General features: G+C 41.3%; 1 protein-coding gene across 2 annotated transcripts in view; it reads right to left on the bottom strand.

Annotated features, from left to right (window-relative positions):
- Positions 1 to 12926, bottom strand: part of SMOC2 (SPARC related modular calcium binding 2) — a 438788-nt gene that overhangs the window by 230422 nt on the left and 195440 nt on the right. For both annotated transcript variants that reach the window (XM_075596923.1, XM_075596922.1), the window contains exon 4: positions 5723 to 5822. In XM_075596923.1, coding sequence (XP_075453038.1) covers positions 5723 to 5822 — 100 coding nt within the window. The remainder of the gene's footprint in view (positions 1 to 5722; positions 5823 to 12926) is intronic.

Below are 12926 nucleotides of genomic sequence, written 5' to 3'. Positions count from 1 at the left end.
AAGAGTGCAGAGTGGGCAAATGCTTGGATATTTTAGTGTTAAAACATTAATTAACACAACCCAATAGAGATGAATGACTTCCACAGACAGCCCCACATATTGCATATTCGCTAAAATCATATTATTTAAAAAATAGGACAGAAAACATTAACTAATTAAAAGTAATTTTATTTCATTTTAAATCGGCATAGAAAAAAAGCAGTATGAAAAAATATAGGGATTACTGCAAAACTGAAATTAGTAAATATAAAAAATACTCTGATCTAGCTATAAATCAAAATTATTTCTCAAATAATATGTATATACTTAGTGCTGTGTTAAAAAAATAGTATTATAGTTTAATTTTTCAATCTGCACCACCAGTGTCAAAAATTTGTATTTTCATTGGTGCACACAAATGGATATTAATGGCAAGTACTAAAATAATTATTTCTGTGTGCCAAAAAGTAGAAAGTGCGTACAAATAGTGTGCTAAATTGAATGGTGTCGCCCCTCTTAATAGTGTTAGCGCAGAATGAAAATGCTATGTATCAATCAACTTTTTTTGGCACAGATGTTTCATTATATCGGTCAGGGAGAATTGCACAAACTGGGGAGAATTAAGCAAACTGGGGAGAATTTCTAGGGGGGGGGGCGCGGCGGTTACAGTGGCCCTGCGTTCTTACCCACGGCATTTAAATTAAATGCCGGGGGAGGCGTGAGGCCTTTGTAACTCACTTACCTGCTCTCTGCTGGGTCTTCGGTGACATTTCGCCATGGCAATGCGCCATCAAATGACGCTGCGGGGTCATGTGACAAGACGCGTCACCATGGCAACGCACGTCAAATGATGCGGCGGGTTCACGTGACGTCACATGACTGTAACTTAATTTGACGCCGAGTCCTTGGGGAGGGAGGGCGCTGCTGGGCAGGGGGGCGCAGCTCAAGAGGTTTGCGCACCCCTGATTATAGGTTAACAAAATATATAGTTTAGAAAGTATTATGGCAATCAAAAATAATATCACACAAATAATGAATATTTAAATACCCATAATTCTGTTTTCATTTAAAATGTACCAATCAGGTATTCAACATGATGCAATAATGAGTCAAAATTGTACGCACATTTTGAGTCCGAAATCCGCACCGCGGATTGTTAAAAATCTGCACTTTCTCTCTGATTTAATCTGAGTGTGGATTAATAACAATCTGACTGTGGATTATGAATCCGTCATGTAGATTGTCAGAGATACTGAAGAAAACCAATATCCGGAAAAGGCGGATTGGCCTATTTGCGATTGATCCGTGGAAATCCGTGGACCTAAGGAACCGGACGATCTGAGGTTTATCCAAATCCGCAAACAAATCTCACCCATGTCTATAGATAAGACACCTAACACTGCAAAACATTATATGGCAAAATACTTCTTAGTAAATATGGCCCAAGGTGTCTTAACGTGTTGGGAAGGTGAAGGAATAGGAGCCAGTGTTCCTATGCAATGCTCACAGGAAACGGCCATGCAATGCAAACAATGAAATAATTCCAAATCACACAGCTTAATGAGTTGTATCCTTGTCACTAGCAACCCTTAAAGCCACTCTTTGTGGACTCCCACTAACCTCTATATAAGGTATACTTAGTATGGGTGTCACAGGCCATAGGTACAGTGCAAACAGGAGAAAGGAAACTCACAGGTCTCTTGCGATCCAGGTGCTGTGGGGCGTGCTCCTACCGGGTTGGTGTTCAATGCAGAAGTTTCTTGGGTGGCGGTGCAACTGCCTTTGAAAAAATTAGTGGGACCAAAATTGCAGTATGCTGGGTACAAAACGTTTAATGGCACATAAAAAGACAGCAACAGACAAACTATGACGCGTTTCAGCCGCCAAGGGCCTTTGTCAAAGAGTATAGTATGTACAAGACACTTAAAATTTAAATACCGCCCTGTTCCCGCCTCCTGTGATGACGTATCGGCGCTCTCTGCCTATGAGAATCATCCCGCCCCCTCTGACAGGGACGCTAAGTAATTGCTATATTAAACACAGCTGATACCGTATCTCTTAAATAAGCAGGAATCACAAGGAGACATAGAAACTTCAACTCCCCTATGACGTGACGGCTGAGCCACCAATGACAAGCTTATGGTTTGTTTATACTTTTCGCTTAACAATTGGCCTGCTGGAACCGATGATACACGAACAGAGGCAGAAAACAAATGGGTATTATTAACACACACAGTACAATGGAAAGTTACATAAATGAATACCTTCCACATCATACATTCAAAGGGAATAAAAATCCAAGCAAAAACGAGCAGTCAGACCTCCCTTACCTATTTGTCAAAATGAACTGTGTGACACTAAAACTCACTCCATGTATGAAGTGATTTGAAAAATTAAAAACAACAGTGCTGAATATTAGATCATCACAATATATCACAATTAGCATTAACTGGAAAGATTGTTTATATAATACATTCATATCTTGTCATAAACTTTATAATACATATGTCTATAAATATAAAAGAACTTATTAATTGTTTCTGGACAAATTACAGATAATGAATAAACAGATATACCTATCATTAGTTGATGGTTATACAATAGCTAACCACTGGACATTCAACATTGGACCTTATAAACCCAATGATTATTTCTATATTGCATGTCTTTGAAAAAGCCCATTTTGCGGGTGAAACGCGTTAGAGGTGCAGGGGTATGCGTCCCCCCTCTTTTTAATCATGCTTTATTAAAGAATTGTTATACAGCACAGTCCAGCTTCAGCAACTTTTTCTTCTGCCTCGTGGTGCCCGCTGAATTGCCTCTCCTCACCGGAACAGGCATACTTCCTATATTGCATGTCTGACTGGATAAAAAATATATATAAGTCATGGATAAGAGGGAAGAAAGAGGGAATGGCACATAAAAAAGGGGGGAGGTATAAAGGGGGGGAGGGGGAGGGGGGAGGTAGAAAGGGAGGGGGAGGGGAAAAAAGGAAAGAGGGGGGGAGGAGGGGGGTGGGGTGGGAAGGGAGGGAAGGGAGGGAGGGGGGGGAGGAAGGGGGAAGGAGGGGGCGAGGAAATGGGATGGGGAAGTGAGGAAAGGTAAAGAAGGAGAATGAAGAGAGGTAAAGGAAGGAAAAGGGAGGGAAAAGAACAGGAGAACAAAGGAACTAAGTTTAATGTAAAAAATGTTGAAATTCCCAGTGAACATTGATGCCCACCGGGGCCATTGTGTCCAAAGAGAACATCCAGAACATCTCTCTCTTATTCAGAGTATTTAATCTATCCCCCCCACGTATGTTGGCTACTAAATGTTCAATAGCAATAAATTTTAAGTTATCAAGGCCACCGTGGGGACATTCTACAAAATGTTTAGAAACAGGATGTTTCAAATCTTTGCTCTTAATAAATCTCACATGTTCCATCATGCGTTGTTTAAGAGGCCTGATGGTACGACCTACATAACCTTTACTACATTTACACCAGATGTAATAAATTACAAATTGTGTATTACAATTAATAAATGTCTTTATAACATGTGGTTTACTCAGTTTTTTAACTACAAGTGATTTTGTGGGATGAGCAAATTTACATATCCTACATGTCCCACATCTGAAAAAGCCCTTAGTTGTTTCTAGTGTAGGAGTGGCTTTAGATGAAAAAAGGCTGGGGGAAAGATAATTGGCCAATGTTTTGGCCCTTTTGAAAACTACATTTGGCGGTGCCAAAAAAATATTTGGTGGAACTAAATATAAGGTTGAGGATACATCACCTTATTTTGTGACTAAATTCAGTAACCAGGCCAAACAAGTGAAAGACATCATTCGCAAACATTGGGAAATTTTGAGTTTGGATACCGACCTGCTTCCATTTGTTAAAAATGGTCCAAAGGTAGTTAAGGGCTTTTTCAGATGTGGGACATATAGGATATATAAATTTGCTCATCCCACATAATCACTTGTAGTTAAAAAACTGAGTAAACCACATGTTATAAAGACATTTATTAATTGTAATACACAATTCATAATTTATTACATCTGGTGTAAATGTAGTAAAGGTTATGTAGGTCGTACCATGAGGCCTCTTAAACAACGCATGATGGAACATGTGAGATTCATTAAGAACAAAGATTTGAAACATTCTGTTTCTAAACATTTTGTAGAATGTCCCCACGGTGGCCTTGATAACTTAAAATTTATCGCTATTGAACATATAGTAGCCAACATACGTGGGGGGGATAGATTAAATACTCTGAATAAGAGAGAGATGTTCTGGATGTTCTCTTTGGACACAATGGCCCCAGTGGGCATCAATGTTGACTGGGAACTTCAACATTTTTTACATTAAACTTAGTTCCTTTGTTCTCCTGTTCTCCTCTTTCCTTTTTTCCCCTCCCCCTCCCCCTTCCCTCTCTACCTCCCAATTCCCCCCCCTTTATACCTCCCCCCTTTTATATGTGCCATTCCCTCTTTCTTCCCTCTTATCCATGACTTATATATATTTTTTATCCAGTCAGACATGCAATATAGAAATAATCATTGGGTTTATAAGGTCCAATGTTGATTGTCCAGTGGTTAGCTATTTTATAACCATCAACCAATGATAGGTATATCTGTTTATTCATTATCTGTAATTTGTCCAGAAACAATTAATAAGTTCTTTTATATTTATAGACATATGTATTATAAAGTTTATGACAAGATATGAATTTATTATATAAACAACCTTTCCAGTTAATGCTAATTGTGATATATTGTGATGGGGATCTAATATTCAGCACTGTTGTTTTTAATTTTTCAAATCACTTCATACATGGAGTGAGTTTTAGTGTCACACAGTTCATTTTGACAAATAGGTAAGGGAGGTCCGCACTGCTCGTTTTTGCTTGGATTTTTATTCCCTTTGAATGTATGATGTGGAAGGTATTCATTTATGCAACTTTCCATTGTACTGTGTGTGTTTATAATACCCATTTGTGTTCTGCCTCTGTTCGTGTATCATCGGTTCCAGCAGGCCAATTGTTAAGCGAAAAGTATAAACAAACCATAAGCTTGTCATTGGTGGCTCAGCCGTCACGTCATAGGGGAGTTGAAGTTTCTATGTCTCCTTGTGATTCCTGCTTATTTAAGAGATATCAGCTGTGTTTAATATAGCAATTACTTAGCGTCCCTGTCAGAGGGGGCGGGATGATTCTCATAGGCAGAGAGAGCTGATACGTCATCACAGGAGGCGGGAACAGGGGGGTATTTAAATTTTAAGTGTCTTGTACATACTATACTCTTTGACAAAGGCCCTTGGCGGCTGAAACGCATCATAGTTTGTCTGTTGCTGTCTTTTTATGTGCCATTAAACGTTTTGTACCCAGCATACTGCAATTTTGGTCCCACTAATTTTTTCAAAGGCAGTTGCACCGCCACCCAAGAAACTTCTGCATTTAACGTGTTGGGAGGTGTCAAACAATAGTGCTGCCAAGTAAATATGACCTTTAGTATTTTAACAGCTATTCCTTTTCTTTCACATTGCAAATTACAATCAGCCTAATTTTCCAGTTACCAACTCTAGAAATGTTGGCAATAACATGTTGTGCTGGCTACAATAGCATACATTACACTTTTCTAAATGTATGACTGCAAATAATGTGTTATAAAAACATTGAAAGTAAGTTCCTGTGGTTTCTATATTAATTTGCGATTCAACATTTTCCAAATATGCAGCACATTAGTTCAATGATTATTATATCTCACCTGGGCAGCGAGGAGTTTTGTGAGCTACAGCAGTACCACTTATTGGACGTCCATTGGGCGATACACACCAGCAGTATCCTGTGTAGCTATGGCACTGGACCTGCAGATATCATGAGTGAAAAGAAAGGTTTGCTGAAATGTAGAGCTCTGTTACAGTACCTATTATGCTATAGGCATCACTGTAAAAACACACACACACAGACACACACACAGACACACACACACACACATACACAGACACACACACACACACACACACACACACACACACACACACACACACACACACACACACACACACACACACACACACACACACACACACACACACACACACACACACACACACACACACACACACATATATATATATATATGTGCTCACCATTTAATTTCTTAATTTAACTATGGGGCACATTGGCTGCCTTTTAATGCATCCTAAAACATATTTTTGGCCATTCACTTGAAGGTGCCTTAAGATATCTTCAAGCACTGGAAGGTGTCTTATGGAGTAGCTCTGCTTAGTAAATATGGCCCTATAGCTTTAAATGCTATATGGAGAAAGAAAGAAAGAAAGAAAGAGAGAAAGAGAGAAAGAGAGAAAGAGAGAGAAGAGAGAAAGAGAGAAAGAGAGAAAGAAAGATTGGAGTGAGAGAAAGATAGCAAGAAAGCGATAACACTTGTTGCCCTCTCTTTAAATTAACCCTGGCAACCTATTGATTGTGTGGTGCCAATCAAATCATGACATAGCTAACAAATAGATTGCGTGTCACAAAAGAAATTCACATAAGTAAGTATATTTAGTTGCACCATATTTCTATATATAATTCCCATCGCAGTTAGTTTAATGAGCATGTTATTAATAAAACATTTTAATGGTAATAATTAAAAAATGGTAGTGAGACTGGGATTGGCAATAATAAATCCTTGGCCAATTTCTTTAACCACTCACTAAAAATTAGCATATATACAGAACGCTACTATGGCAGATAATAGTATTCTGACCCTCTTTGAAACAATTGTTCACCTCCAATGGAGTCTCATTATAGTGATCTCCTATTTTATGGAGTATTTAGGCCTGATAGTAGGCATCTAAATTGGTCGTATTAGATATTAGTGTGTTTATCTAAAACTCTGGGGTGATTGATACAGCCCAGAGCACTACTGTGTGTCACCAAATGGTGAAAAATTAGAATAGGGTACAAATAACATACTATTAAAAAACTGCATAAAATACACATTTGAAGCTTAACCACAATCTACATGTTTATAGATGTGGGGTCATCAATAGCCAATTGCTAAGCTGTAATTCATACTGTATATGCAGATGATATATTCACTGCAAAATATCAATTCAGGTAAGTGAGAGGTTAACTCCTATGCTAGGGAGATTATATAGAGACATGCAAACCTATACTACCACAATGTAACTGCTGTTAGTTTAACACAGGTCAAACCATGTGCCTATTGGGGTTACAATAATGGTGGTAGTATTAACTGTTAAAGTCTGATATAATAGGTAGAAGCTATCATGTCATGGATATAATCAGAGCCTGAGAGCAAATTATTTACTGCTCCAGAGTCTGTTAACTTCAATGAATATGTAGCCGAGTCCCCTCTTACATCCTGGTCGGGAGGGGGGCGGCTGCAGAGGTGCCCGGGTGCAGCCAGAGCTCCGCGGCAATGCCCGGTGGTGGGCGCCACCATGTTGGATCTTGTGCATGCGCAGTGCAGTCCTTGTGCATACGCACTTAGTTGTTGCGGCAGCCATCTTAGGAGACGGCTCCGCACGGGACTACATGTCCCAGAATCCCCCAGGTAGTAAGGAATAGAGTTTGGCGTGAATGAAAGCTGCGCGCCAATCAGAGCAGGGACACCAGTGGAGCAGGTAGTGTCCAGGACTAGGCCAGGTTGCCCTGTAGGCCCCAGATAGGCTCCAGTCCCTCAAGTTTGTGTGTTGTAGGGAAGGCCCCTAGATAGGGATGCTTCCTCAATAGAAATTGGGTGGAAAGGGGGAGAAAGAGGGAATCCACTTTGGCAGCAGTCACTAGGGGAACTGGGTGCTGGGGTTAATGATAAACATAGACTAAGCCTTATAAGAGAATAAGGAAAAAGAGAGGCCCCTATTGTACTGTAGCACTCCTAGTTTAAATGTGATGATGAATTAATTAAAATCAGACTTTAATAGGTATCAATAACATAAAATAAAGTTGGACAAACTAACACAAACAACCACAATAAATGATACTCCTGTGCTGGTGTGCACTAGAGTTGCTGGCTATACATTGGTGATTAGATCAGATCAATAACACCAATTCTTGTTATGATATATGATTAATAACTTATAACAAGATGAAGGTTTAAGATGGATTATCTCAAGTTGTGAGTTCTGTATTCAGACATGTATGAGACTCGTGTGAAACAGTCCATTGGGGACCACTGAGAGATAACCTAGGTAATACCCAGTGGAGTATAAAAAAGACGGAGGTATATATATAAATATATATATATATATATATATATTGTGATGCCATCGCTGTCCTCTAGGACTGAATGGGGCAGCTATTGGACTTTTTCACCACAGAGAGTTAAGTTAATCCTCTCTGGCATGGCTGCTCACCTGCTGGCTAATTAATCAGGAAGGAGTATGGAAGCAGCAAGGCACTGAGAGACAGTTTTCCCCACAGAAGGGGGGGGGGGGGACAGAGGAGCTCCCCAGCTACCAGGAGCTGGTTAAAGAAGCTTGCAGAGAGTGAGAGACACTGCTGAGAGAGCCATGCTGAAGCAGTGACATCTGGTTGCAGAGGACCTTAAAAGACTAAAGATAAGGCAAGCGCTTTGTTATTATCTGCAGAGACTTTGTATGGAATGTACATGTTTTGCAGCTGACAACCGGCTTAGCTGGCGGCCCTGATAGTAAGGGCCTGAGAAGTCAGTTAGTTCCCAGAATAGGGATAGGATTTTATTTGGTTTTCTTAAAGGGACGGTGGGCCTATTCGTATTATTTATCCCTGTAAATAAACCCCAAGTATAAAGAAATACAGCATTTCCTGCCTCATTTGGGATAGAAGAGACTGCAATGTGGTGTCGGCATCACTATATATATATATATATATATATATATATATATATATATATATATATATATATATACTGTGTATATAATTTTTTTTTTTAAACCTCTTAATGTAGTAAGAGTAAGGTTCTAGTAACCTATTGTGTCAATGAAGACATGATAGAGATTCCGAGATCTACTATATATTGAACCCTGACTCAGCTGATGTAATATGCTGAGCTATTAGTAGGCTTGCGTGTAACACTATGGGATATATACAAGTGCATATAATATAGTCAGAGGAAACAGTAATGTCTTAGTTGCTAGTGAAGCACTCCCCATAGTCTGTAGATACACTGTATACAAATATTGTTACCACTGGAAGTGTTGTATGAACTCCTCCAGCGGTGTATGAAACATGTGAGAGTGAGTATATTTAATAGTAATTATATTGTTCCTGGAAGCACTACTCTTGGAGGTGTAGTAGCTGGTGGCAAAGAATAGCAACACACACTTAATGATATCTATACATTGTACTGTTTGTGCCAACTGACACTGCATCAGCAGGAGGGTTATATTCCCTTAGTATAGTGCTGTCTTTCTAACTAGTCAGTAGTCTAAACTGACATCCAATGTTAGATCCCCATTGTTGGTAAAGGAGGACTTGCGGGATGTATTAAACATAGAGTATTAGCCATAGCAGAGAAATCTCAGGTAGCTTGCACTGGCATAGTAGATAGTAAAATTGTGCCACAATGCTTAGAGTTAAACTGCATATATGCTTTCTCAAGTGATAATAGATAAATGAATTATCCTCCACAGCTATGACCTTACCGCCCACCAGATGCGCGTGGACCGGAAGGCTGCTCGACCAGTAAGTATGAGTTTAATCATCTCTAATATAATAATGACTAGGTGAATGCGTAATTCTAGCGACTGAAGTTCTAATGGTAAAATCATAGTAGGTTGCATACAGCTACTTATTTGAGATTATATTAGTATATATCTAATAAAAGTCTCCCTTGCAAAGCTTAGGGTAGCTTGCATGCCACTAAATGCTATAGAGCCAGCCACTGTGTTTAATGCTGCTTCCGGGATTACATGATAGAAGCTAACATATTAACGTAGTACACCAACGGCCGTTTCGCGTCTGATGACGCTTTCAGGAGTATAATTTACTGTGGTTGTTTGTGTTAGTTTGTCCAACTTTATTTTATGCTATTGATACCAAATAAAGTCTGATTTTAATTAATTCATATCATATTTAAACTAGGAGTGCTATGATAGGGCACTGTCTATTTCCTTATTCTCTTATAAGGCTTAGCTTATGCTTCCCCAATAGCACACAGCAATATTAGTACACCGGTGAAAGGACGCCATGCGATGAGCTGCGGCCTGCGACCAGACCATAGGCAATATTAGACTTTAAGGGAGACACTCCAGTTGGAGCTCCCTCAAGAGGCGGACACCTCTGGTGAGTAGAGTGAGAGGATTGGACCGATCCCAGGGTGTGAACAGTGTGTTGGGTCATTGCATTGTGAGAAGGTTGTGTTATAGTGTTATTATTATCTGTGTGTGTGTTAGTAAACTGTTATACTATACCTGTGTACTATACCTGAGTGTGCGTATTTCTAAATACAGTATTGGCTCCTGTGAGGGGTTATCCCTCCCAGGTCAAGGTGCTGTACCGAGAAGAATGAGAGCTCACCCCAGGCTCCAAGCGGCGGAGGCCTAAGCCTTCTGTGAGCAACAGGTAAATGCAGCACACGTAGTTGCCTTAGTTACAGGGAAAGGGGGCTACATTTGGAGGCGCTAATGAGATTCAGACCTGCGGTGCCCTAGCTAAATTAAAGACAGTCAGACCCAGAAGGGAAACATGTCCCTTCCATCTCGTCAGAGCGTCCATGAGTGGGCACTATGATGCCATGCATCACCCCGTCATGTGGTTGCCATTGGCCAGGTTCCAGTATCACTGTCCTTGCCTGAAATGTGCAACACACTGAGACAGATACCGGGGTTTACTAAAGCCTGCATTTTAGACATAAAATGGGATACTACCCTTCTGTGGAGTACAGTTCTAATTGACTGCTGCGGTGATATAACGGAGGACAATGTGCCACAGTTTATACCGCTCCCTAAAGCTCCACCCGGTGGATGTCCCCTCATGTATCCCAAACTAACCATCAAGACAGAGACCCCTAGTTTCCTCCCTAGTGAGGAAAAGTGTCAGGTGCTCACATTTCTCCCAGGGAGTCCTAGCTGGAGCAAAGCTGGCAATCAATGGTTTGGTCGGAGCCACCACAGTACCAGCAGTTCTGATGGGGCTCAGCTACTCGCTGGAGTCCTTGAGTCCTACAACAGCTGACGGAGAAGATAGGGCAGCTGTCCCTGCCGCAACCCTACCACAAACTCAAAGCCTTCTCTGGGATATCTCCCACTCCCATCAGAGAAGAAGAGTTTGGAACATGGAAAGAACATACCCTGCAGGTGCTTGAGGAATTGTCCTGCTCAGAGGCCATAAAGAGACAGCGAATAGTTGAGTGTCCACGGCCCCCAGCTGCTCAACTGGTACGAATGCACCGTGAGTTCGAGTGAAAAGTCTCCGCCCATGAACTAGTTCAACTCCTCACCCAGGCCTACACTGCCGAGGATGAGCTCTTGGCTCAATTCTGTGCTCTCCACCAGAAGGAGGGAGAAGAGCTGTCCGCATTCACTCAATGCTTGCAAATGTCCTTAGTACAGATTCAAACAGCTCATGAAAGGATCTCTACCCTCACACCCTATCGCCCTCATGATGCGAGGCGGCTCTTGGGCCACAACATCCCCCAGCTTCATTCAACAAATTAGGAAGCAGGAGGTTCAGTTACACTTCAACACTCCTAAGAAGTCTAAGGAATACCGCAAGGAAGAGACCAAAGGGGCGTCGGCCCAGAAGTCTAAGGAGAAAGTGCAGAGGATAACCCTCCTTCAGTGGCACCTGTCTACGCTTCCAGGGTGCCCCGAAGACTGGACACTACACTTAGTAGAACAGAAAAAACATAAGAAAACAGCGCACAACGCTCATAGTGTAGTAAGTCAATAAAATGTATTAAATGACAAGAATAAGTAATCTGCGTACATCAAGTAGGGGTAAAAACAGCATGTCATGAGACAAAATTACCCATACGCCACACCACACTGGGGTCAGGAACACCATGGATCAGCGACCAGCTGTAACTACAGACTAGGACAGTCCACAAGTCGCCAGCGTGTATCCACTATTGAGTATTCATTCCACGTGTTGCACCGGAGGTTCCGTCGGCACTTGATGATCTGTGTCGAGGTCACCACGTCGGTATGGGGCAGTAGGGTGTAATAAGTGCCAGATATAAAGTCCCTTCACACAGGCTTAGTTTCTAGCCAGGTGAGTCTCCAGCACTGGCTCCACGTGTGGTGCCAGAAGATCCGTCGGCGCTCGGATGACGTCACTGGATGGCGCCGCACCAGTAAAACGGGACGAGACACAGCAATAACAGGGAATATGGGAGGGAGCAGGCAGGAAGTGCCACCCCCTCCCCCCAGGAGTTATCACTGGTCCCTCCCATCCTCCCCGTTATTGCCGATGATTAAAGAGTTGTTGCAAGTACAAATTTCAGAAATTTTTATTTTAGTAGCAGTTTCAGTGTGCTATGAAAATGTTGTATGCTCAGTGAGTCAAGATACTAGAGCTTTTTCTGTAAGGTGTGATAAGCGCAGATGATGTGTTTTAACATTAAAAGCCCCATTCAAGTCAATGGGGCATTTCATGCAAAAGCATATAATCTGTGCATCTCACACCTTACAGAATAAGCCCCATTGACACAGAAATTGAATCGGAGGAACTTGGTTCAATTCCTGGTGTCAGCTCCTTGTGACATTAAAGAATCTCCCTGTGCCTCAGGCACCAAAATCATAGATTGTAAACTCATCTGGGCAGGGACTATGGGGGCTATGCACTAAGCTCTGTGCTTTTGCGTCTGGTTGAAATTAAAAATCACATCCGATACAAAGTGAAGTCGGAGACGCGATTCACTAAGGCCTTGAGCCCATTTTCTCTCAGACGGGCCAAAAAGTGGCTTATCGTACTTGCAAGCTTTTCCCCCCTGCTAGCGTTCTTAAACTTTACGTACG

The sequence above is a fragment of the Ascaphus truei genome, chromosome 4 (assembly GCF_040206685.1).
Source record: "Ascaphus truei isolate aAscTru1 chromosome 4, aAscTru1.hap1, whole genome shotgun sequence".
Lineage (NCBI taxonomy): Eukaryota > Metazoa > Chordata > Amphibia > Anura > Ascaphidae > Ascaphus > Ascaphus truei.
The sequence above is the reverse complement of the archived record's forward strand: the minus strand, read 5'-3'. Positions and strand labels throughout refer to the sequence as shown.